This window comes from Podarcis raffonei, chromosome 6 (assembly GCF_027172205.1).
Source record: "Podarcis raffonei isolate rPodRaf1 chromosome 6, rPodRaf1.pri, whole genome shotgun sequence".
NCBI classification, from domain to species: domain Eukaryota; kingdom Metazoa; phylum Chordata; class Lepidosauria; order Squamata; family Lacertidae; genus Podarcis; species Podarcis raffonei.
The window spans coordinates 22,516,486-22,540,599 of NC_070607.1; the positions used below are offsets into that span (position 1 = coordinate 22,516,486).

A 24,114-nucleotide genomic window follows, 5' to 3' on the forward strand; every position below is an offset into this window, starting at 1 on the left:
CATAAGGAATTTTTTTTAATTCCAGATACCTTTGTCCTGGCTACTATTCCCAGTTGTCCAGGAGAAACATCTAGGAAGTCTGGCAATGTGACAGCTAGGAGTAGGATTACACATTCTCCATTCTGCCCACTGCTTCTCCCTAAAAAATATCCCCCGCCACACCTTTATGTGCTGGCAGATTTCCCATTGTTGCACTGCATACCTGTTCAGTTATGAAGCTCATTCTCACTGGGCCAGTCCATAGTCTTTGCTTAGTATGCCAAAATAGGAATGAGCCCTTTGCCCTTTCTCCCAATTCATTAATGTGCCTTCTTGCCCTCATGCACAATCCATTTTCCTCTCCCTCCATAGCATGCCTGAAAGCAATGCAAAAAATATCCATTGACCACAGTTTTGTCTCTGAACCAGACTCATTATTTAGACCCAGTCTTATCCTCAACCTGGTAACTCTGGGTTTGGATGAAATGAAAAGTTATGTTTAATTAGATGCTTCCTAGATTAATTGTGGCTTGCATGAAAGGATAAGTGGATGGGTTGCATCGTCTGATAACTTGTCTTATATCTCACTATCAGTTTTGCACCTATTATTGCTTGGGGATTTAAGAAACCCAAAATGACCCTGCAGTTTTGAAAGTTTCTGTCTACCATTTTGATTCAAAAGGGTATTCAATTGTATTTAAACATTAAAAAAAACTACTACTAAGTATCAGCAAGCGTCTTGCAAAATTAGGTTACAGTATCTTAACAGGTGTCCAAAGGCATAGTGAGCAAACATCTTTCCAAAATATATGCTGAATTAAGCCAGATGGCCTGAACATTACCACTGTCTTATAGAGTCAACCGTAATTCTCTGGTATGTCTGCTCATAATAAGAATTGTGATACATTCACAGAAGCACGAAGCTGCTCTTCAGTTGATTGCAATTACAGTCACTTTATATTGAAGGAGACATGGAGAATATAAACAAAAACAAAACAATTTCCTCCGTTCAAAATCCAATTAAAGTAGGTTTCAATTCGAGGCCATGTTGTGCTTTGAACTGTAATAGTCGATACATGCACTAATCTGTCACACCGAAATGTGATTGATCAATGCAAAATTGCCCCCTTCAGGCCTTTACTTGTAAAATGGTGCTATAAGGTAAAGAGAATAATAAGGTGACATTTATAGACACTTCGCCACAGCGAACGGAAAGGCAGGCTCTTTAAAAGTACCAATTTAACAATGTCTTCCCTTCTATTACAGGGAGAAATCGGAGAACCAGGTCAGAAAGGGAGCAAAGGTGACAAAGGAGAAAATGTGAGTTTTCTTTTCTTTCTTTCTTTTTCTGACTACTTCCTTCACTATATTGCTTACTGCAATTCTTTATTGCTGGGGAATTAAAGAATGAAAACATGAATCAAAAACCAACGTGCTGAGCAAGCAGGAAAGAGGCCTGCATTTTGCAGAGATATTCACATTTGAAACAAAAAAACCCCCAGAGGAATTGGGTTCAGTGTTACTTTATAATGCCTTTAAATGATGATAGTAATTGACCAACTTCTTTGTTCCAAGATATGTTAACATATTTTCCTCCACAATTGTCTGTCGCTGTTTTGCTTAGTTTCCTTTCACCTAGGTCCATGCTTGGATGCCTTTTGTTTGCTTGCAGGAAAGCTATATTATTACATTATATTACATTACATTATATTACATTATATTATATTATATTAATAATATATCATTCAACAATCTTTTTCATATAAACCAACGTTTCAGATTTCTTATGTGGTTAAAAAGGTCCTCTGCTTTAATTAAAGCAATTCTTCATTTAATTTTATCAAACTCAAAACTAGTAATCACAAGGGAATATTTTCAAGAACTATATATAGTTTATAAAATGAAAACTCCTCCGGGAAGAAATTATTTAGACTTGTTTGGCATGTGAGAACAGGTTGTTTTATGTAATTTTAAATTCCATTTTATTTGTATGTTCAAGCATGGCTAACTAAAAATCAGCTCTGTCAGTAATGCCTTTTCCTGGGGCAGCATAAATAGATTTAATCTAAAATACGTCCTGGAACTTTTTTTTTCAGGGAGTGCAATGCAGTTGCACGTATTTAATATTTAAGACTGTCTAGGAAGAATTGTCCAATTGCAAGAGCAACTTACAGTCTCTTTGGGGAAATACAATTCCAACAAGAAGCATTCGTTTGCGATATGGATAGTGAAACTTTAGTTGATTTTTTTTCTCTGTAAATCTCCTCAGAAAGGTCTGGTATATTTTTAGTTCTGTAAAAGCCAGGGCAGGTCGTGATTCATATTCATGTTTGAACAGAAATCCACTTTTAAATATCCTGAAAATACTGCAAGCATAATTACCTTTGATAAATGTCAGTTTCAAATGTATTGTAGACAAGCAAGTCTAAGATTTGGGGAGATGAACAAATAATGCTTGAGTGCCTTGAATGTAAAAGACCTTGGAGTAACAGCACCATCTCTCCAAAGAAATGTGGAAATGCTTATTAGGCCTGAATAATGCAAAATGCCCTCCTGTGGAGATGCTGTTCGTCTGACTTTAGATGCCAACATTACCTTCTTTCCTCCTCCTTTCAGGGTCCTCCTGGACCACCAGGTCTTCAAGGTCCCGTCGGAGCTCCTGGTATAGCTGTAAGTTTCTGCTTGTTATGCATAACTAACGAGTGCCCCCCCCCCAATTCTCATTAGTTATACCGAAGATTCAGGCATAATTTATGTTGCTTAAAATGAGAAATATCTTAAATCCTATCCTCAAGGCATCCGTGTCTATGCACTGCTCTGCTTACCACAGGCTCCAGTCTTGGGTCAATGCTCTGCTGCTTCAGTCTTCCATGAGTGCAACAATTCAAAAGGAATGAACAAAACATTGGGAAAATGCTTTGGCTCCGTTCATTCCAAGATGTGTTTATTAAATGCATATGGAAGCTGGAGTGGCGTTTCCAAGAACAGGTCCACTTGATAACTTAGTTTCTCTTTTTTTATTATACAGTGGACCCTTGGGTTAAGTTACATTCTGGTAACGTAACTTTCGGGTTGCGAATGAGGCAAACCCGGAAGTTTATACTTCCGGGTTTTGCCACACACACATGCACAGAAGTGCTCTATGACGACACGCATGTGCGCAGAAGCAGTGTCTCATGTTGTGGACTTTTCGGGGTACATAAGAACCCCCAGAATGAATTAAGTTCGTATCCAGAGGGTCCACTATACACACACACACACACACAATTTTAATTAAATTTTCTGTTTTACAATTTAGAATATTCATTTAGACAACGGTAACTTTGTTTCTCATCACTTAATTAGTCATTAACTTGATGGCTCCCAGTTGAATGTGTGATCTGACTCCCTTGAAAAGAAATGACATTGGCGATCTGGAAGTTCTGTCTGTATTGTTACATTCTTAATGGCTCATTTACATATTCAAACCATCACTCCATGTTGCATTCTTCAACAATACAGGTGTAAAATCACCCCCATATTTGCTGGTATTTGCTGCAGATGTCTGTGTGACAGCATTTCAATTGGGGGGTTGTTGCCAACATTAGGGCCACATGGTAAGAGATACAGAATGAGCCCACAAAAAGAGGAAGATGAAGATGAAGACGAAGGAGGAGGAGGAGGAGGAGGAGTTTGGATTTGATATTCCAATTTATCACTACCCTAAGGAGACTCAAAGTGGCTAATATTTTCCTTTCCCTTCCTCCCCCACAACAAACACTCTATGAGGTGAGTGGGGCTGAGAGACTTCAGAGAAGTGTGACTAGCCCAAGGTCACCCAGCAGCTGCATGTGGAGGAGCGGAGACATGAACCCGGTTCACCAGATTACAAGTCCACTGCTCCTAACCACTACACCACACTGGCTCTGGAAGCCAGAGACTGCCGGGACCTGCCTTGTTTGTTTTCCCTTTAAATAATAAGAATGTACATATGACAAACAGCAATCCTAGCCCACTTGCCTGGGACTAAGGCCCTTTCAATTCAGTGAGGACTTACTTCTGAGGCAACATTCTTAGGAGCTGGGTATTTGAGTCTTCAATTAGGTGCCTTTTAAAGTCAATTTCTGAGTAGTAAATGCACAACTTTTGTGAGCACTATGGACAGCTCTGGCATACACCATGGATTTATTTGCATTTTCCTTCACTCAGGCCAGAATACTTTGTCATTTCCCAGAACACTACATCAGTTGTGATACTGTTGTATGGAATGTACTTTGCTGAGTGGTACCTATGACATTCTTGCGACAAGCACCTGAAGTCTGACGCCATTTTATGACCTCTTTTAAAATGTCTCTTTTGCAAGCTAGTAACTTTTATGGACTTATTTGCAAGGATGGACTAAAGGTTGCAAACTTGTACACTGTTAGCTGCTTAAATGTAACTGAAGTCAATGGAATTTATATAGCCTACAGAGCTGCAGTCAAAATCTGTGCTGTTTTCTTTTCGCCCATTGTCTGGGCAGACCTTTTTGCAAAACTAATGTAGCTAAAAAGTATCGATATAGTTTTCTTAATTCATTCATTCATTTGTTTAAAAAAATTATGCAATGCCATTCAAGGCATATCCCACTAAAACAGTACTTTAAAAACATTTCATAGTCCAGCACAACACTCGCATAAAACCAATTTAAACCATTTAGTGGAAACAATGTGAAAAACCAGCAGCAGTATAGATCATTAAGTAATCGAAAATTCAAACCAACCTATTGGAAACTATTGTTCTGTCAGCATAAATATTCCCAAATGAGAATTAAGCAGCATCTGCTAGCTCTTAAGCACAGTAGCTGCATTGATCAATGCACAACAAAATCGCATTGGGTGACTTTATTATGACTGGGCCACTTACTTTAATTGTATTTGGAGAACACAAGCTAAGTTCACCGTAATTGTTGAATGAATGTGTTCGCACAATGTAGCTCTCTTCTTACAAATGCAAAATTGTGTCCCAATCACATTATGTAGAATTAGATCTCATTAATTTCAATGCACATAATTTTGGATCAGAACACAAGTTGTGTGTATGTTTGTGTGTGTGTGTAATCATTAACTTGGGATGTTTCTTTTAAAAAAGTGGCTGTAAAAGTCTGACAGTAGTTGTCCCTGTTTTAATCTACTAGGGGGGTGATGGAGAACCTGGTCCAAGAGGACAGCAAGGGATGTTTGGGCAAAAAGGCGATGAAGGCCCACGAGGCTTCCCTGGTCCTCCAGGTCCCATTGGTCTTCAGGTATGTTTCATCATTTTATTTGCTTCCCACCTTCCTTCCCCACAATAAAATGGGCGTATCCTTATTCTGGGTTTCATAGTTTAAAAATGACCAGTCTTTGGACCCCTCCAGACATTCTTTTTATTGCACATTTGTGATGATGTGGGCTCATGATACTATTAGGGAGGTCACATCTCATCTTGATTTCAATACTGTCTACAGAAGTGCTGGGTTGGTCACATTGCTTCATTTCCAATCAGTGCATATCCTGTAACTTCCTGCTGAAATACCATAAATATTGCCAAGGCAGGCGCATTAGGTGACCCATGAGAGCAGCAAAATAACCAGGTTGTACAATGGTGGTAGGATGCCGTTAACCATGTCAAATCTTTATTGGCGGCAGCAGGCAGGGTGAGGGTAGGCATGGCATTAGGGTCAGGATCAGGTCATCATTCCCTGTTGACTGAATGGATCCACCGGGTTTGGACCTCTCCAAGCCAGTTCCATGAGGATCGGCCAGTGTTGAACCTTGCCGTGGTGCAAGCCAAACAAGCAAGGTCTTACTGGGTGACCAGGGTGCAGATTCCAACCAGGCAGATACCCCAACCTGAGCCTGGGGGTGTCATGGTCAATCCTGCCCCTATACTATATTGATCCTTTCCAATGCCATTTCTGCCTTCAACAAACAATGTTTTTCTTCCTGACCAAGGAAGGCCATCATTTCACTGAGGGAATGGCCTTGCTAGTGGAACATCTGGCTGGTCAGATGATGGAATGTTGGGCTGCATGGACCCTCATCCTGTTTGAACAGGGTTCTTTTCATTTTCCTGTGGCTCATAGCTCATTCTCATAGGCATTGCACTAGGAGTACTTTTGTGAGCATTAGCTTCATGAGCCCTGGGCCCTTCAGCAGCAAAGGTCCAGGGATAGCACCACTCAACCAATTTACTTCACAGCCAATCTGCTGAATAGTTCACATAGCAACATGTACAGGGTGGAACATTTGATGCAAGTGCCCTATTTAGAACCCTCTTCTCTCCTTGAATTACCATTAATGCGTTTGAGGCTAGAAAATTTAACGCGATTTCTTTTTCTTTATTTCTAAGTGAAGAGACTCGATTTTTAATACGTGATCATTCAAACTTGGTGTAGCATCGAAAAGTAGTGGAAATGTCAGGGACTCTGTATAGGTGTTTAGGAATGGAAATGCAGTTTCGATTTGGTCTGCGTCGAAAAGAGAAATATATTTCACCTTTGTGTGTTTTGATTTACTGAAACGCTGCATAAGGGTAACCACACACTATTTAGAGGCTTAAACGAATGAACGTTGAGCTCTAGTGGAATTACATTTCATTAAACCTTCAAGTGTGTTAAGGATGCCAAAGATGCTGGTGGTAATAAAGGGCCATTGAGCAACCAAGAGCTCTGTATTTGTTGCTAATGCATAGTAAAAATGAAAAACTTGCACAGCTTTACCCCCCTTTTGTTGTTTATAATAGTTCAATCTTATCAAATCCCATCAGATATACTAATGATGCCACATTTTTATGCCGTTTGTGACCTCCCTTCGCCTCTCCCCTTCACATCCTGGCATTTTCCTTATGTTATACTCTTGCAAAGTTCCTTCCTTCCCCAAGGTGCCCAGACTAGAGGAGCTTCCTCTCCTGGCACTGTATAGAATCATAGAAATGTAGAGCTGGAAGGAATCCCAGGGATCATCTAGTCCAACCTCCTGCAATGCAGGAATCTCGGCTAAAGCAACCATGACAGATGGCCATCCAATGTCTGCTTAAAAACCTGCAAGGAAGGAGAGACCGCAGCTTTCCAAGGGAGTCCGTTCTAATGTTGAACAGCACTTACTGTCAGAAATTTCATCCGAATATTTAGTTGGAATCTCTTTTCTTGTAACTTGGTTTGAGTCCTACCCTCCAGAGCAGGAGAAAACAAGCTTGCTCCATCTTCCGTGTGACAGCCCTTGAGATATTTGAAGAGGGCTATCTGAAGCTAGAGAAATAGGTTTTGATTTGGCAAAGCTGCTGCTTGTGAGTTGGAAGAAAACCTTGGCTCCATTGAAACCAAAGTGGCAAAGCTCCCACTAGTTTCAGGGGTGGAAATATGTCACTGCAATTATTTGCAAGGTTGTATTTGAAGATTGCGATTTGGCAAAGAGCAGCATACTTAACCTTAGGCATATCTGTTCTCCTATGGCCGTTAATAGTACCACTTACAGGTTTTTAAAGTTGAACCCATATGTAACTTTCAACATAATTGAGGGCCTAAATTTGAATTACTAAAGGCAGGTTTATGGCTCAATAAATCTTAATAACAAACTGTTGGGTACGTTGTTAGTATCTGTCATGACAGCAAATTGTAATTGATGAAATACTTGCATCTGCAACACAGAGGTCTTTACCTTTTCTACAGTCACACCTACAAATGAGCAGATTTGTAGGCAATTATTCATCCAAGACATTTAAGCTGCAATTATCCTAACCCTTCTGTCATCAGTGCACCTCTGCTATCCTCAGATATTTATTGTGTGGCTAAACAAAATGATGCAGTCCAACCAAAGTTAGGCACTTTTGGTGTCCTTCCACTTCTACCTCAAGGATGGAGCTCTACAAACAAAAATTATGCTTTACTCTTCTGTAGGTAACAGTAGGGAAGGCTTGCTTAATTTCACAAGGCTACCACACTACATCATGGACTAATATATATATATATATATATATATATATATATATATATATATATATATATATATATGGATATGGTATATATGAGCAGAATGCTAGTTACTTAGATTTATCCACTTCAGGACTTGCATTGGAATAACTCTGTGGGATTTAACCCTCTAAAACAGCCTACTCTCAACCTTGGCTGCCCAGAGGTTGTTGGACTGCAACTCCTATCATCCCTAGCTAGGGACGCCAGTGGTCAGGGATGATGGGATTTGTAGTCCAACAACCTCTGGGGACCCAAGGTTGAGAGTAGGCTGTTTTAGAGGGTTAAATCCCACAGAGTTATTCCAATGCAAGTCCTGAAGTGGATAAATCTAAGTAACTTGCAGTCTGTTCTGCAACCCAGTTAAATCAAAGTACTACCATTTAAGCCAATTGTAGTACTGTTGACTTCAATGGGGCTCTAATCAGTTTAAGTCTAAGGTTACCAATTTAACTATAGAGAGGATCAGGCTGCACGTCACCCACTTTTAAACTATCGATATGAAATTGATGTCACCTGTAACTCACACATTATCATTGAGACTGTGAAGCCCAATTTTTTCCAATTTTGTAAAGTGGAGGATTTCAGCAGCTGAGTGTATTGGTTATTGACCGAGCAAATTGATATCAAATTTCCCTTCAGAGATGGTCCATCATAAATAGCTCATGATTTTACCTTTTTCTAGAGAATGAGATCACTAAGGGTGAGCTGCCGCTCCTATTGAAGTGTGTGGCAAGCCTTCCATTGTGGGCTGCAGCCTAAATGGGTAATTTAAACAAAATGGGATACTACACTTTGGATGGTTCCTTAAAATTACATTTTCAGTCTGTTTCAAAAGAGGCCATGTAGTCCTGAAAAGGTAGTGAATTTGCACATACTGTATAATGCATTCTCTGCTCAGACTGATATATATACCTACTGGTGAAATCATGTAAGATTTTCATTTAAAACTTGGAGCACAATTTCTGCCCCCGTGTATGTTCAGCTGTGTAGAAGTGGAGGGATTGCCATGGAGACGAATGGCATCTTCCTCCTTAGGATCTGCACAGTCCTATACTCTAAATAGGAAGCCTGCCTCTTTTGTTGCCTATCCATCCCTCCATTTCCTGCCCAGGAATGTTCCACTGGCCCCTGCAACAATTTCCCTATAGGCACAGGACTGTGGGTTTGTTTTTCCATCTTTCCAATAAGGACCAGTGTCGAGATGTTGGAGAGAGTAATTATAATGCTTTCACTTCAAAAAAGGAACCGGTCATTAGGCTGTATTGTAGGCAGTTGGTGTTCAAGAGGTAGGCAGGTGGTAGGCAGTTGGTGTTCAAGAGGGGAATGGTGGAATGGGGCTGGCGTAGAGACAGGGGCAAAGGAAGGGGGTGCGGTGGGTGCGGGACAACCCAGGTGTCACCACTGAGGGGGTGACAAAATGCCAGGCAGCACTCACCGTGGGGCCTGCGGCACGCCTGAGCCACACGTCTCTCCTGGGAGAGACATGGTGGCTTGAGTGTGCAAAGGCTCTGTGCTGCCCAAACGGTCTGCCCGCTGCGTCCTTCCATCTGTAGGGCAGCAGAGTGGGAGGAGGCAGGCAGACTCTGGAGGCCCTGCAGTGCACCCTGCCTCTATGGGCGGCTCACCCCACCCCTGGGTGCGCCTCCCCAGGCACCCGAACGGCTTCCTCTGCTGCTGCATAAAGAAAAAATGGGGATGGCAGAGAAGGGTAAGGGGTCCTGCCCACACCACTGTGTCTGGTCTGCCCACTATATTTGGGACTGCTCACCTCTAGCATGTGATCCCAACAGATTGCCTCTGAGGAAATGTAGCGCTCAGAAGAAGAAAAAATATATAGCAAAAGTTTGTGAATTTTTGAGAGTGAAGCAGCTTAATAAATTTATACATCAATAGGGGAGGAAGACAGTTTCTTCCAAATGGCACAGTGTCCAGGCATGCTGGGGTTCTGAATGAATTCAGTGCACAATCCAAGCATCTCAACGTCAGGAATTAGTGTTGTACATCCCACATTTAGTGCAGCTCTAGATAACGGAAAATACCTGTCATTATTTAGAAAGCGGTAATGAGACAAAAATGCAACTCCTCTACCTTCCTTCATCTATTGCAATCAATGGATGTATTTCATGATGCGCCTTACTATCTGTTACAGCCTTCCATCTGAATGCAGCATAGTCTATTAAACATTGAAATGGACAAAACAGTACAATAAAGGAAAGCGAAGCTGTCTCATTTATGCACGTTAGATGATAAAACAGGAAAGCACAAGTATTCTGATGCTGTTTAGTTGGTTGGCTTTTTTTCTTGCTCCATGGCTCATTTTCCAACAAAGGACTGGAGACCCTGCAAATCTCCTTCTCGAGGGGGCTGAGTAAAGTTGCTACTAAGCACTGCAGACTTGCCAAGAAAAAAATGCTTCATTACTTCATTAGAAACTGGTCATGAACAAGGTGAAGGGCCACGCAACACATTCTGCTAAATCCACGTTTGAAAACCCTTCTGCTGTCTGTCCCTGAAGGTACTTGCTGGCCAGCCAGGAATGAAATGTTCTTACATTTAAAGATGTATCTTATTGGGGATTGTAGTTTACATTGAGATAATCTGAGATAATTAAATATATAAACCCATCCCTTTTTTTGTTCCTAGGGTCTTCCTGGCCCACCAGGGGAAAAAGGTGAAAATGGTGATGTTGGTCCAATGGTAAGTCCTTCTCCTCTGCTATTCAGTGTTCAATAGGCGAATGACATAGATTATTACACAAAAATAGAAGGACTTTCTTCTCACTCTCTCCTCCTATCTCTTGGTCATACGATCTTCAGGTGAGTCTTGCTCCAGATATCATTACTGTTAGTGGTAAGATAGCCAACTGAGTTTATGAACCAGCCCAATACGGCTGTCCAAATGCTACAAGAATTGATACTAGAATTGGCACATTCACTGTAATTGTGACTCCCTTTGTCATACATTAGAAGCTCCTAGCTAGTTCTGAAAAATGCTAAGCTAATGGCCCTTGTGCTGGTTTTAATGAATGTAAACCTGATTAATTTGTATTTTGTATTTGTTTCCTACAGGGTCCTCCTGGTCCCCCTGGCCCAAGAGGTCCGCAGGGTCCAAGTGGAGCTGATGTAAGAAACGCATCCTTTGAACAGTTTTTACATTATTATTTCCCCAATTTTTAAACAACTAAGCAAAGCACATAATTTAACTGACAACCTTTTTGTCATCCCAGGGTCCTCAAGGTCCACCAGGATCTGTTGGCTCTGTTGGAGGTGTTGGTGACAAGGTAAGTAAGCAAACAAACTTAAAAAGAACAACAATGATGGTGTGGCAAAGTGACACACAAGTGATTTTAATGTTATGCTTTAGGATGTACGGCTGTATACATATTCCAATTAGTTCGGATGCTTCAAGACTGTTGCTGTTTTCAGGTACAGTTCAGATACAAATTCAGATTATGCAATTATAGTTGACAAGGGAGGTCTGCTAACTCAAAAAATCAGATTTTGTGATAAGAAAAGTGAAGGAAATGCACTGGGAAATCCAAAATAACAGTCCCTTTGACACAAAGCACATGACTTCCTTCAAAGAACCCCAGAAACTATAATTCCCAGCACTCCAAATAAACATTTCCCAGGATTCTTTGGAAGAAGTCATGTGCTTTAAATATATGGTGTGTACACAACCATTGTCTAATCTCCTGACAAACAAACCAGGATGAATGTTCAATAAATAGATCATTGGGGAGTGCCCCTGGTTTCTTCTTGTTCTGTTTAACAACCAACAGATCCAAATTACTGTATTTCATGGTTGGTGAGAATTTTGGAAATGTGTGGTTAGGTCTGGTGGAGAATCAGAATTCAAAATCAGTGTGTTCATTGTCATTGGAATCAGTCATGCTTTTTAGCTGTACCAAGCAAAGATGTACAAGGTAGGAAAAGAACAAAATATGAGGTTCAGGGTTGTCCCTAAGCATTATTTGCTTATCTGCCCAATGAGGAAGGTCTAATGGTCAGATGAATGCACTCATCCATCTCATTCTTCATCTTGTAGAGAGGCAGCATGAGTAGATACCCCAAGAGTAAGTGGATCTGAGTTGAGCCTCATGTTTCATCTCAACATTCCATATCTAGAACCAGATTAAAATGTGCAAAGTGAAATACGCCATTATGTGCAATTTGCATGATTTATTCTGTGTGCATGCAGCTTGATTAAAGGAGTAGCATGCAATTCAGACTGCTCTCCTTCCATGATTTCATTAGGACCTTTGCATCACTTGGATCTATATCATACAACACTGCTAAAACTCAAGAGCTTCAAAGAGCTACTAGAAATAGCTCACTGGGAAACTAAAAGCTAGTGAATACATTCCTGCTCCAGGGATCCAGGACAGGCACACTTCCCCCATGCACACAAAGTAATGTTTAACTCAAGCACAGGCAGGAACTATTGCAGAATCTAATTCCTTGAGGAGGAACAGGCATGCAGCTTGGCATACATTTGCCAAATATATGTGGTGCCAATTTGGAGAGGCGGAAGTATGCATCTATGCCAAACTTCAAAATTATATCCATACAGTGGAACCTCGGTTCTCGAACGTCTCCGTTGATGAATGATTCGGAACCTGAACGCCAAAAACCCGAAAGTAATTGCTTTCGTTTTTGAACATGACTCAGAAGTTGAACAGCTTCTGAGGCACATTTCTCCCTTTTTTCAACGGATTTTGCCAACCACCCATTGATCCTCAGTTTGCGAACGTTTTGGAAGTCGATTACGTTCGAAAACCAAGGTTCCACTGTATCTTCTAATTATTTTCCAGAAGGATACTTCACCTAAAATAGCACGGCAAACCCATTCCAGCACTAATTTACCAAATTTACCAATTTACCATGTCTCAAAATAGCCATTTTGACCTTGTCCACATATATAGTTACGTTAGTCTGTTGAGCAAAATCTACAAAGAATCATGTAGTGTGGTAAAGGCTAAGAATACGATTCCATACCTACTTTCCTTTTAGTAAATGCCATTGAAATCAATGGTATTTACCTTTGAGTAGGCTTGCACTGCAATGCTTTTATTATGGCATAGACTGGAGTTCGGTGGGCTGGAGTTCACATCATCAGACTCACTAAATATTTATGCCATAATAAATCTGTAAGTCTTTAAGGTGCCACAAGAATCTCTGTTACTTTTACAAAATAATGCGAGAATGTCAAAGAACCAGTCTTCCTCCCAAGCTGATATTTCAACAGTAATAGTATATGGGATGATTCTGTTTCTGATACTATGTTAAGTTTATTGTAGACCTAACATTGACTTAAATGCTATTTCACCAAAATTAAGACTCTTTCAACTTCTTTTATGATCTTATGTATTTTATTAACTTTTTGTTGGGAAGATCAGGATCCAGATTAGACCTTTTCCATCCCGTTATATGTAGGAAAGGACATGTTTATGTAATGCAATTTATTCCTGTTGGTTCTCTTCAGTTGAAGAGAACCACACACATACCATTTTAATGTAATGATCTAACATAAAAACAAAAATGAGTTTTGAGAAGACGAAACACTGCAGGACTTTCATTTCTTGAAAATATGAGGCAATCTGTACACCTTGGATTTACCTCATTTGCCAGATTTAATTTTACCTGTCATGGGTGATAGAAATCCTGTGGATTATACAAAGTAGGTTATATGAAGGAGTCCACAGTGAGGTGGACTTTAGTAATACTATGGTTTCACTGAGTTAGTTTTTTGCACTGTCCAAACCATGGGAACTCCAGAGTCAATGGCACATTCAAATCCTGGTTTCATTTGGTTCTCCCTGCTAGATAATGGTTTACCCAAGAATTTTAGATCTTAATGGGTAGATAATAAGTATCACAATAATTTATTATAATAATTATTTATACCCCGCCCATCTGGCTGGGTTTCCCCAGCCACTCCCGTAGGGCACATTCAGAAGAAACTTTCACCCATTAATATGAAAGGGAATTTACATATTGTGTGGCATGGACATGTCAGAAACAAGCATGAGAATCATATGTTGTAGAGTTGGAAGGCACTCTGAGGGTCATCTTGTCCAACCCCCTGCCATGCAAGAATCCTGCCATGGCCATCCCTAGGTGCACTCAAACCACCAGCCTTCTGGTTAACAGACAAACACGCTGGCCCATTGTGCCACAGGCTCCACTCTAAGAACCTTTATGATTGTATCTAAATCCAGCAAATAGTGTCTCATACGTGAAATTGTCGAATTCGGAATTTCTTAAATACATAAATCAAAAACTTACACGTTTGACAAAATTCAACTACCTTTGGTTCAATCTCACTTCTCTCATCTGAGTTCCACCTCTCTCCTATTAGGGTAAATTCAACAGAAATCAAATTTTACAGATTTAAAGACCAAAGTTTTCCATATGGTTGAAATTTTAAGATCTCAAAGAATCTGCAAATTGAGAACATTTATTTCAAGTCTTTATCAAATTAAATCTAAGATAATTCTATGCTTTTAATTATGCACACTCAATATATCTGTCTATACTGATGGGGTCTGGCCATGGTCTGTATTCATCGCTGCCTCAAATTATTCAGTACTAGTGACCATGTAATATACAGTGGTACCTCCGGTTGAGCACGGGATCTGTTCCAAAGCTGGTCGGATCCTGAGGTGTGCATATCTGGAGGTGCCACTTCTGCACAGGCGTGCACGGCAAAATCCGGAAAAATACTTCCAGGTTTGCCGCACACGTATCCCGAAGGGTACGTAACCAGAGATGAACGTAAGTAGAGGTACCACTGTATATTGAAAAATGCTGAGGCATGTTCAGGAGAGGTATAATTTATTCTGATGCATGTACGGCGTAATTGAACAAAAAGGAGAAGACATGGTTTTGCAGTTATAACTTGGGTGTTTTTTGTTTGTTTGTTTGTTTTTGGTTATTCAGATAATTCAAAACTGGGCAGGTTTGTTTGCTTGTGAATATTGGGATTTGGTATGACGAAACCAGTCAGGTATTCTGAAGGCCTCTTCAGAAGATTTCCAATTTTCCTCTGCTTTCTTGACCTAGCAGTTGGCTAAAAAGATGGAGCCCTCTTGAACATTCCCTTTCCACTTTTCATAGCTGAAGCCCTTTCTAAATTGTTTTGCCTTGGAGCACCACGAGTCCTTTCCATATTCTTTTTGGTACGCTACACAGATCTTATCCCTCTAGGTGCAGATCTGTCACAGCTTTGCATTCAGAAACACTGACTGAAGTCACAGGTCAGTCAAAATCATTTGGGTTTGTCACGGGCCACTTCTTAATCACTCCCAGAAAGCGAGGCGGTGCAGTTCTTTCGCTTACAGCCCCAGGTGTTTCTCCTTCCTATCCAAAGGAAGATTCAGCCACTTATTTTGGGTGCTTCCAATTTTATTTCCTTTCTTTTTCTATGCCAATAAGATAAATAAAAAGAACTGTAGCTCACCTTACCCGTATCTCGGGTTTTCATTTCCTCTGACAAGCTTCTTAAGTTTCAGGAAAGGCACTTACTGATACTTCACATAGGGACTTCCTAGGTCTTCCATTTTTTGGAAGAGAAAAAACACAACACTGCGTGAATCGGACTTAATTCGGATTTAGAATTATTATTCAAAGAAAATATGTAAACCGTGCAAGGAAAATTCTGAATTCTCACCCACTAGGAACACTGAGGATAAAAATAATAAAACCGCACTATATATTTCTGTGTCTGATCTTTGTTTCCTTTCCATGGTGTTTTGGTTGGAAGCATTTTTTGACCTAAAGTAAAGTTATCCTCAGATGGCACTCAGCATCCTAGAATTTGCAGCCCACTGTACATAGTGCCTTTCTGCATGTCTCTATTGTTCCTGTTAATACGGTGTCTATAGCCACCCATCAACAAATATTCTCTGCGAAGTTTTCAAGCAAGGCAATAGTGGGATTACAGTCTATAACAGTTTAAAAAAACAACAACCAAGCCAAATTTTGAAAGTTAGCAGCATTTGATCACATTCAGTCACTGAAACCAATGTCCAAAGCCTATCTATCTGTCTATAATCTATCTATCTATCTATCATCTATCTATCTGTCTGTCTGTCTATCTATCTATGCAAAGGGACACAGATGTCACTGTGGTTTAAACCACTGAGCCTCTTGGGCTTTCCAATCGGAAGGTCAGCGGTTCGAATCCCCACAACAGAGTGAGCTCCCATTTCTCTGTCCCAGCTCCTGCCAACCTAGCAGTTCAAAAGCCTGCCAGTGCAAGCAGATAAATAGATACTGCTGTGGCAGGAAGGTAAATGATGTTTTCGTGCACTCTGGTTTCTGTCCCGTTGTCCCAGACACAGTTTAGTCATGCTGGCCACATGACCTGGAAAGCTGTCTGTGGATAAACGCCCGCTCCCTTGGCCTGCAAAGCGAGATAAGCACCACAACCCCATAGTTTCCTTTGACTGGACTTAACCGTCCAGGGGTCCTTGACCTTGACCTATCTATGCAAACTCCATATATATTTCGTTCTAGTTAATGCATTGTATTTTTAACTACCTTGTTGTTTCTTATTTCTACTATGCATGCTGTCGTATTGGCCAAACTGATCAAAGGTAGCTGTTGTGAAAATGTCCTGTGCAATGCTGAATGATTAATGATTCCAGTCTCCTCAGAAAACACCGAAACTCTAAAGGGTTTCTGTAACGCTCAAGCACAAACCGCTTAAAAGCCAACTTCTCCCCAAAGTACTCTGTTTTTAAAAAAAAATAGAGAGAGAGAGAGAGCAGCCATTGCAATTAATGAAAGGGGGAAGAAAGGAAAGCTTCAAAGAAAACACAGTGGCTGTGTTTTGAAGTGGTGAGGGGAAACCCTTGACCTCTGTATGAAAGGGATGAAGGAATACTGGCCGTCATCGCTGACGTGCTCCTGTTTCAAATCTGATCATACAAAGCCTGGCTTGGCTTGTGGGCTTGTTGCCCATTTCTAAATGGACTCTGAAATGGCTGCCTTGAAATGAGAGCATATAGCACTGCAGCAGTATGTTTGCAAAGAGTGTTCGGTTCAGACTTTGGCATCTACAAGTGAGTAGAATCTCCAGGTAATGGGCCTGAAGAGCACTGCAGCCAGTGGTGTGTCGTCAGTGGACTAGGTAAAGGTAAAGGGACCCCTGACCATTAGGTCCAGTCATGACCAACTCTGGGGTTGCGGTGATCTCTCACTTTATTGGCCGAGGGAGCTGGCGTACAGCTTCCAGGTCATGTGGCCAGCATGACTAAGCCACTTCTGGCGAACTAGAGCAGCGCACGGAAATGCCCTTTACCTTCCCACCGGAGTGGTACCTATTTATCTACTTGCACTTTGAAGTGCTTTCAAACTGCTAGGTTGGCAGGAGCAGAGACCAAGCAACGGGAGCTCACCTTGTCACGGGGATTTGAACTGCCGACCTTCTAATTGGCAAGTCCTAGGCTCTGTGGTTTAATCCACAGCGCGACATTTAGTCCCCTAAATGTTCTCCTGGTGCCTCCTTCCCAAAGCCCAGGAAGCTTCTGCTTGGCTTAGGGAGGGAGGTGCGATGCTCTGATGGGTCCAAGAGCCCTCCTGCCATCTTCCCAAAGCCCGGCTGTGACACATGATGCTCACATGCACGATGTCACAATGTCCCACCCCCAATCAGCCTTGCAAGCTGATGCCTCTGACCCTAACTGTTCTCCCACAGAAAAATTCACTGCACACAACTGACCGCAGCCTGATGCCTTGGGAAGTCACTACCAGTCAAAGTGGTCAACAATGGCCTGCCTCCATATAAGGCAGTTTTATATGTCCATAACTTGATGATAAGCACCTGCAGTCCTCAGCTGTGGATGGGTCTGTGTTTACCCAGTTGCCATTCCTAGAAAGACGTGAAAATATTCTAGTCTTGGACCTTTATCCAATCTTTTGCTGCACAGAGTGAGACTCTGGACTCAAACTTATTTATGGGTTGCCAAGGCAACATCCATCCCTGTGTTCTTGAAGGAGCTGGGAGAGAACCCGAGATGAGGTGCTGTCGTAGTGGCAGCTCTCTGTCTCAGGTAACATATTGCTTTATGTGCCACAGATTGCACTGAGTACAGCAGAAAAGTTTAAAATAGGTATCTGCATAGGGTTCTTAATTGTGTGGGAAGCCTCTGTGAATAGAAAAAAAGGACTAGGATGTGGAGAAGCTGGAAGAATCTGCATGATGTAAAGGCATGTCCCTCAACCCTTTTCTACTCAAGTTTCCCTTGATGGGCTTGATCTGGAGTGTTGACGTCAGAAGTATTGATACCATGCGACTCATTATTTAGAGTAGCTTCCATTTGCTTGGAAACAAAGGATCAGGTTGCTGGAATGCAATCAGTCATAACTAGTGGTCCATAATTACCTGGTTCAGTATGCAAATTTATGCAACTCATAATGCTCAGGTTTATTAGGAATTGAGCACTGTATCCCCTGGAGGTTTTGGTCCAGCTTGGAATGTTAAATGAGATTCTGCTCACATGTGGCCAGCAGCTTTCAACAGATCAGGTAGTGAAAGGAAACTGCTTTCTAGATGCATTCACAGAAGTTCCTTAATGTTCACTCCTGACTGTCAATGAAAGGGGAAGCTTAGTGTTATAGCCCATATGCATCTCATGTAGAAAGTCCTTCCTTCAATCCATGGCTCCCACAGTTAAAAGGATTGAGTTGTACGGCCTACACAGGGCCTTCTACTGAGATGCTGGAGAGACAGTGACAATCAAAGTTGACAAGGCAGAGCTAGACAAACAAATAGTCTGACTTGGAATAAGGAAGCTTGTTGGGTTTCTAAAATGTCATTGACTGCTGTGGAACTTCATGACCTTTTAATTTACTGAGCTGCTTGAGCAAATAAACCGGGGGAATGTCTGAGCCCTTTGCTGTGCCATTTGTGTTCATTACAACTTCAATCACGCTGGTGGTACCAAGCCAAATCACAATTTTCTAAGTGGGCAGTGTGATGATGCATATGTGCCTAGCACCCTCAGCATGCTCACACCAACATTATGGACAAAAAGAGGAAGCAATGAGCTTTCCCCAAACGAGCTTTCCACAAATGCTTTGCCAAGAAACCTCCTAAGTTCCGAGCCAATTCCAAATCAAGCCGAAGGGAGCTCACCCATCACTGCTCATTACTGAAATGATATATTTAGGTTTTGTGTGATTCTGGGTTTTGGGCTCAAGAGAAGAATAAATTTACTTAAACATTTCTTTAATACTGTATAAATGTTGCATTTGCACAGATCGTTTACATATGGCTTGCAAACCATCTGGTGTACTAAACAGCTATCATCGCCGATAAATTGTGCCGTGTTTGCATTTGAGGCCTGCAGTGAAGATTTTATTATTCGTCTGCATGTTATTTCATTATTTGTCGCTATGTTTATTTATCATTCTTTCCCTAGTTTGAGCGCCTGACATCACTTTCAATTAAAGTAAATCACTTTGAAGTAGTTTTCCATTAGCATTTCCTAATTCTGTGGGATTTACTTTCAGACAAAGTGAGGGGCGGGGGAGGAGATAGAGAGAAATACTGTTTGATGAGAATTCAGGTAATAGTAGAAAACAATGTTTGATTTTTCTGAAATAATTCTGGACTCTTGTAGGGTGAACCCGGAGAAGCTGGTAACCCTGGCCCTCCTGGAGAAGCTGGAACAGGGGTAAGTGTTAATTTAAAAAAAAATTTTTTTTAATAAAGTGTTATTGTAATGTAGCCTTAACCTTTCTACAACTTCAAGGGATAACATGTCTTTATTTCATTGCATCAGGGGTTATAGGTGTTTCCTAGGTATATGAATGAGAGAAAGAGCCCTTGCACTCAGTCCAACGATTTTTGGTCATTAGCTACAATCTAATTGGCTAGTAAACTTACACAGCTCAACTGCCTGGACATACTCAATGGGCTCTGGAAGCTCAGCCTTTCAAATATTGGGGGTTGCTGGTTAGGAAATTAGGCTACATCTTTCTCTCCAGCTCTCCACTTCACCCCAGTTCCTGGATTCCTCAGTGGATACCTGCCCTCTCTGCCTATTTTTCTGACCCAGCTGATCTGCTGGGTCCTCTTGCCTGTTGATTTGGAGAGCTGCCCTTGCCCCAATTGGCTTCCCTAGGGTTTCATTCTGGAAGGAGTCATACATGCCCATCAACATTTTATTGGCCTACAGATTAGGGACTGAGTTCTACCAACATTTCTCCAATAGTCCTTGCTCTACAGAGGACAATTCAATGATGATGATTTCATTTATATACCGCCCATCTGACTGGGTTGCCCCAACCACTCTGGGTATCTACCAACAAAATATTAAAACACAAAAACTTCAAACATTAAAAACCTTCCTGTACAGGGGCTGCCTTCAGATGTCTTCTAAAAGTCTGATTGATGCTTATTTCCTTGACATCTGATGGGAAGGTGTGCACACCAATAAATTCCTTTCTCATTTCTTGCTCCCTCCCTACATTCTTGCAATCGTAAAAATAAATGATGTCAAAATGTAATTGGCAGTGGGACTACTTTCCAATCTGGAGGCCGATCTGGACCTTCCAGGTGTTCTACAGATATTTTTTGTGGGTGGGGAGTTCAATATGTTACAAAGCTTTCCCCATTAAAATGTGGCGATTATCTCTTCAGAACATTCTACAGCTGATTTCCTTTTCTGCCCCTGTGTCAGTTTACATAATGCCCTGACAATTGTGTCTGTCCTTCGCAGGGTCCAAAAGGGGAAAGGGGTGAAAAGGGTGAGGCTGGACCACCAGGGGCAGCTGGACCAGCAGGTATTAAAGGACCTCCAGGTGATGACGGACCTAAAGGTAACCCGGTAAGTGACCCTATCATTTTTTTATTTTAAAAAAATAAGACAATGGATTTATAATGCAATACAGCCCTGTTCCATGAATTTATTCTTTCTGACATGCTCTGCTGCCTTGCTAAAGCCAAAGCAGCCATGAGGGTAACTCTATACAACCCTCAAACTTATTTCAGAAGCCCAGTCCAAGACCTCTAGTCCTACCCCTAGCAGCCCAGTGGGTGAGAAGGCAGAGAGAGAATTGGGCATTTGTCTTGCCAAATGCAAGGCTGTTCTTTAAAAAGAGATTGAGAAGCAATACATAACACAAGTGGGTGGGAAGAAGATTTTATTCGTAAACAGCAAGCAACACACACACACACACAGTGGTACCTTGGGTTACATACGCTTCAGGTTACATACGCTTCAGGTTACAGACTCTGCTAACCCAGAAATAGTACCTCGGGTTAAGAACTTTGCTCCAGGATGAGAACAGAAATCGTGCTCCGGCGGTGCGGCAGCAGCAGGAGGCCCCATTAGCTAAAGTGGTGCTTCAGGTTAAGAACAGTTTCAGGTTAAGAACGGACCTCCAGAACGAATTAAGTACTTAACCCGAGGTACCACACACACACACACACACACACACACACACACACACACAGCATGCACTTCTATCTGCCACTTGGAAGCCCTCAAGAAGTGGTGAAGTGACTCCCCCAGGTAGCCTCTGCTTGCATGGCCCTGCGGCCCATCAGTCTGTACACAAGCTTCAGAGAAACTCTGCCCAAACCATCTGATTTTATAGAGTCACCTCCTCCCAATGCCTCAATTTAACAATTTCCAACATCAAAGAAGGTTTCCAGCACTATCCTCCCAGACTAATTAAGGCAGCTGGGGGTGAGGCTTCATCTCCTCCCAGCTGATTAGGACATCAGAAAAGGGTCTCACACCTTAAAAGATAGGGGGGAAAGTAGGAACAGGGGGCAGGAAGGATAACCATGTTAGATCACTAACTCCTCAAAATACAAATATCTTCCAGATAGATTGCCCATACAACACTGAAGGACAGAGAGCGAGGAAGGGGTGATAGAAATACAAAGAAAAATGGGGAAATAGTCCCACTTTTGGCTCTGCCCCCACCCACGTCTGGCTTCAGCCTTGCCCACACAACAGATTACCCATCAGCAAAAAAGGCATCCCCACTTATGCTCCAGAACCTCGGTCTTCGTTATTTCTACACTGTGTCTGCCATTAATAACTTGGTTGTTTGTTGTCACTGGTTCCAATCTTTAGTTGATACCACCAAACTTAACTTGCTTTCTGTCTCTGTAGGGTCCTGTTGGCTTTCCTGGTGACCCTGGTCCCCCTGGTGAACCTGGGCCTGCTGTGAGTATCTTGACAATTCAGATGGCTAGTAGCAATCCTGTAGACACTTACCCTGGAATGAGTCATGTCAAACTCTGTGAGATGGCTTCTCTGTAGACACAGATAAGATTACACTGTATCATAGAATTTTATAGGACACTGGGGATCATCTAGTCCAGCCCCCTGCAAAGCAGGAATATGTAGCTGTGCCATACGGGGATTGAACCTGCAACCTTGGCATTATCAGCACCATGCTCTAACTGGGCAGCATCCATTTTCACACCTAAGTGACATTCCTGTGGCTTCAACCAATGTTGGGTGTGGTTTGGTGGAAGCGTGTGGTTGGAGAGTCTTGAGCAAAAAGCTCTGCCCTGGGGACTGGCCCAATTTTGCTTTTAATGGAAGAGAAGCCATGTTCTTTGCATGCAGTTCTAACCATAAGTAGATCATTCAATCTGGACGGTTGTTTTATGTCCATTTTATATTTATCCTACCAAGGAGGTCACAGGTTACGCTCACAACAACCCTGTGAGGGTGGCCCAAGGTTAACCAGGAACTCTATGACTGAGGATTGGAACCTGGATCTTCACACCCTTAGTCCAATATTCAAACTATTATACATTGAATTTTTTTTTTCTAGTTGGCTACTTTGCCCAGCCCAAGCAAGTGTCTGAGAATGAATGCTGCTACAGCTAATTAGGATTGGCCCTGCAAAACTGCCTATAGGAGAGGCTGCCTGAGAACCATATGCAAGTCCCTCTTGAGAGCAATTAGATGAAGTGTGGGATTTACATGAGCAATCTTTTCTGCAAGTCTGTAGTAGTTCTTCTAAATGAACGTCATTTTTCTGTACAGGATACAAAATTCAGGCAGGGTTAAGTGAGACAAACATTGTCTTTTTCTTCCTAGGGAACTGATGGTACAGGAGGGGAGAAAGGTGAAGATGGTGACCCAGGCCAACCCGTAAGTAAAATATCTCTAATAGCTCTGCGGTATTTGGAATGTGGAATTTTCACTGAAAAATTGCAGGTTGCATTCCTAGAACATATGAGGACACACACACAAAATGAAAGCAAAATAATGCAACCATTGATTGCATTTTCTTCTCAAATTTAAATCTTTTCTCAGTGGGAAACAAGTGCTGGAAGTGGATGAATAAGCACCAGAGGAAGTAATTAGCTGAGATCCAGAACAATTCATAGGTTACCTTATTTTTCCGTGTATAAGACGCCCCCATGTATAAGATGCCCCTTATTTTTGGGGACTCCAAATTAAAAAAACACCCCTCAGTACTACCCATGTATAAGACGAGCCCCAATTTTAAACCTAAAATTTAAAATTGGTAAGAAAAACCTAGTCTTATACACGGAAAAATACGGTACTTCCAAATTAAACTTTGCTTGGACTTACACAGGCTGTCCTAAGACCAACTGCATGACATGGCCATTTGGGAATGATTTTATGTTGTGTGTATTATTTGAATGAGCAGTAAGGTAGACTCTGGGAAGAAAGTGATATATAAAATGCTTATGTGGACAGACAGCTACAAGGAATTCAAATAGGTACTTATGGCAAGGCTAGTGGGAACTGGACATTTTAGGCATGCCTGAATTCCAGCTCACCACATCAGATCAAAACGTCTTTTCAATATCAGTCAATCAATAATTTTATTTGTGAGCTGCCTTTCCAAAGTTAAAACCATGCTCAAGGCAACTTACAACATATAAAAATCACATAATTACATAATTGCAAATAATCACAGACAAAAAATTAAAGCAAACAGAAGTACGCAACCAAATTGAACAATTTCCGCATGAGATCTAAAATAACAATACAAAGAAGTTCCAGAAGAAGGTCCAGTGGTGCCTCTGTAATAGGTTTTTAAGACGAGGACACCCTACTCTGTTTAAACTTGATTAATTCCACTGATAATGGAACCTAGATGTGAAAAAACAGGGGCATCCTGAGATAAAAGCTTGCTGGCCTTTCCAGTTAT

General features: G+C 41.5%; 1 protein-coding gene across 4 annotated transcripts in view; it reads left to right on the forward strand.

Annotated features, from left to right (window-relative positions):
• COL11A1 (collagen type XI alpha 1 chain) overlaps positions 1-24,114 on the forward strand; it is a 255,976-nt gene that overhangs the window by 193,496 nt on the left and 38,366 nt on the right. For all 4 annotated transcript variants that reach the window (XM_053391592.1, XM_053391595.1, XM_053391593.1 and 1 more), the window contains 10 exons: positions 1,246-1,299; positions 2,596-2,649; positions 5,135-5,242; positions 10,592-10,645; positions 11,017-11,070; positions 11,175-11,228; positions 19,578-19,631; positions 20,679-20,786; positions 22,086-22,139; positions 23,028-23,081. In XM_053391592.1, coding sequence (XP_053247567.1) covers positions 1,246-1,299; positions 2,596-2,649; positions 5,135-5,242; positions 10,592-10,645; positions 11,017-11,070; positions 11,175-11,228; positions 19,578-19,631; positions 20,679-20,786; positions 22,086-22,139; positions 23,028-23,081 — 648 coding nt within the window. The remainder of the gene's footprint in view (positions 1-1,245; positions 1,300-2,595; positions 2,650-5,134; positions 5,243-10,591; positions 10,646-11,016; positions 11,071-11,174; positions 11,229-19,577; positions 19,632-20,678; positions 20,787-22,085; positions 22,140-23,027; positions 23,082-24,114) is intronic.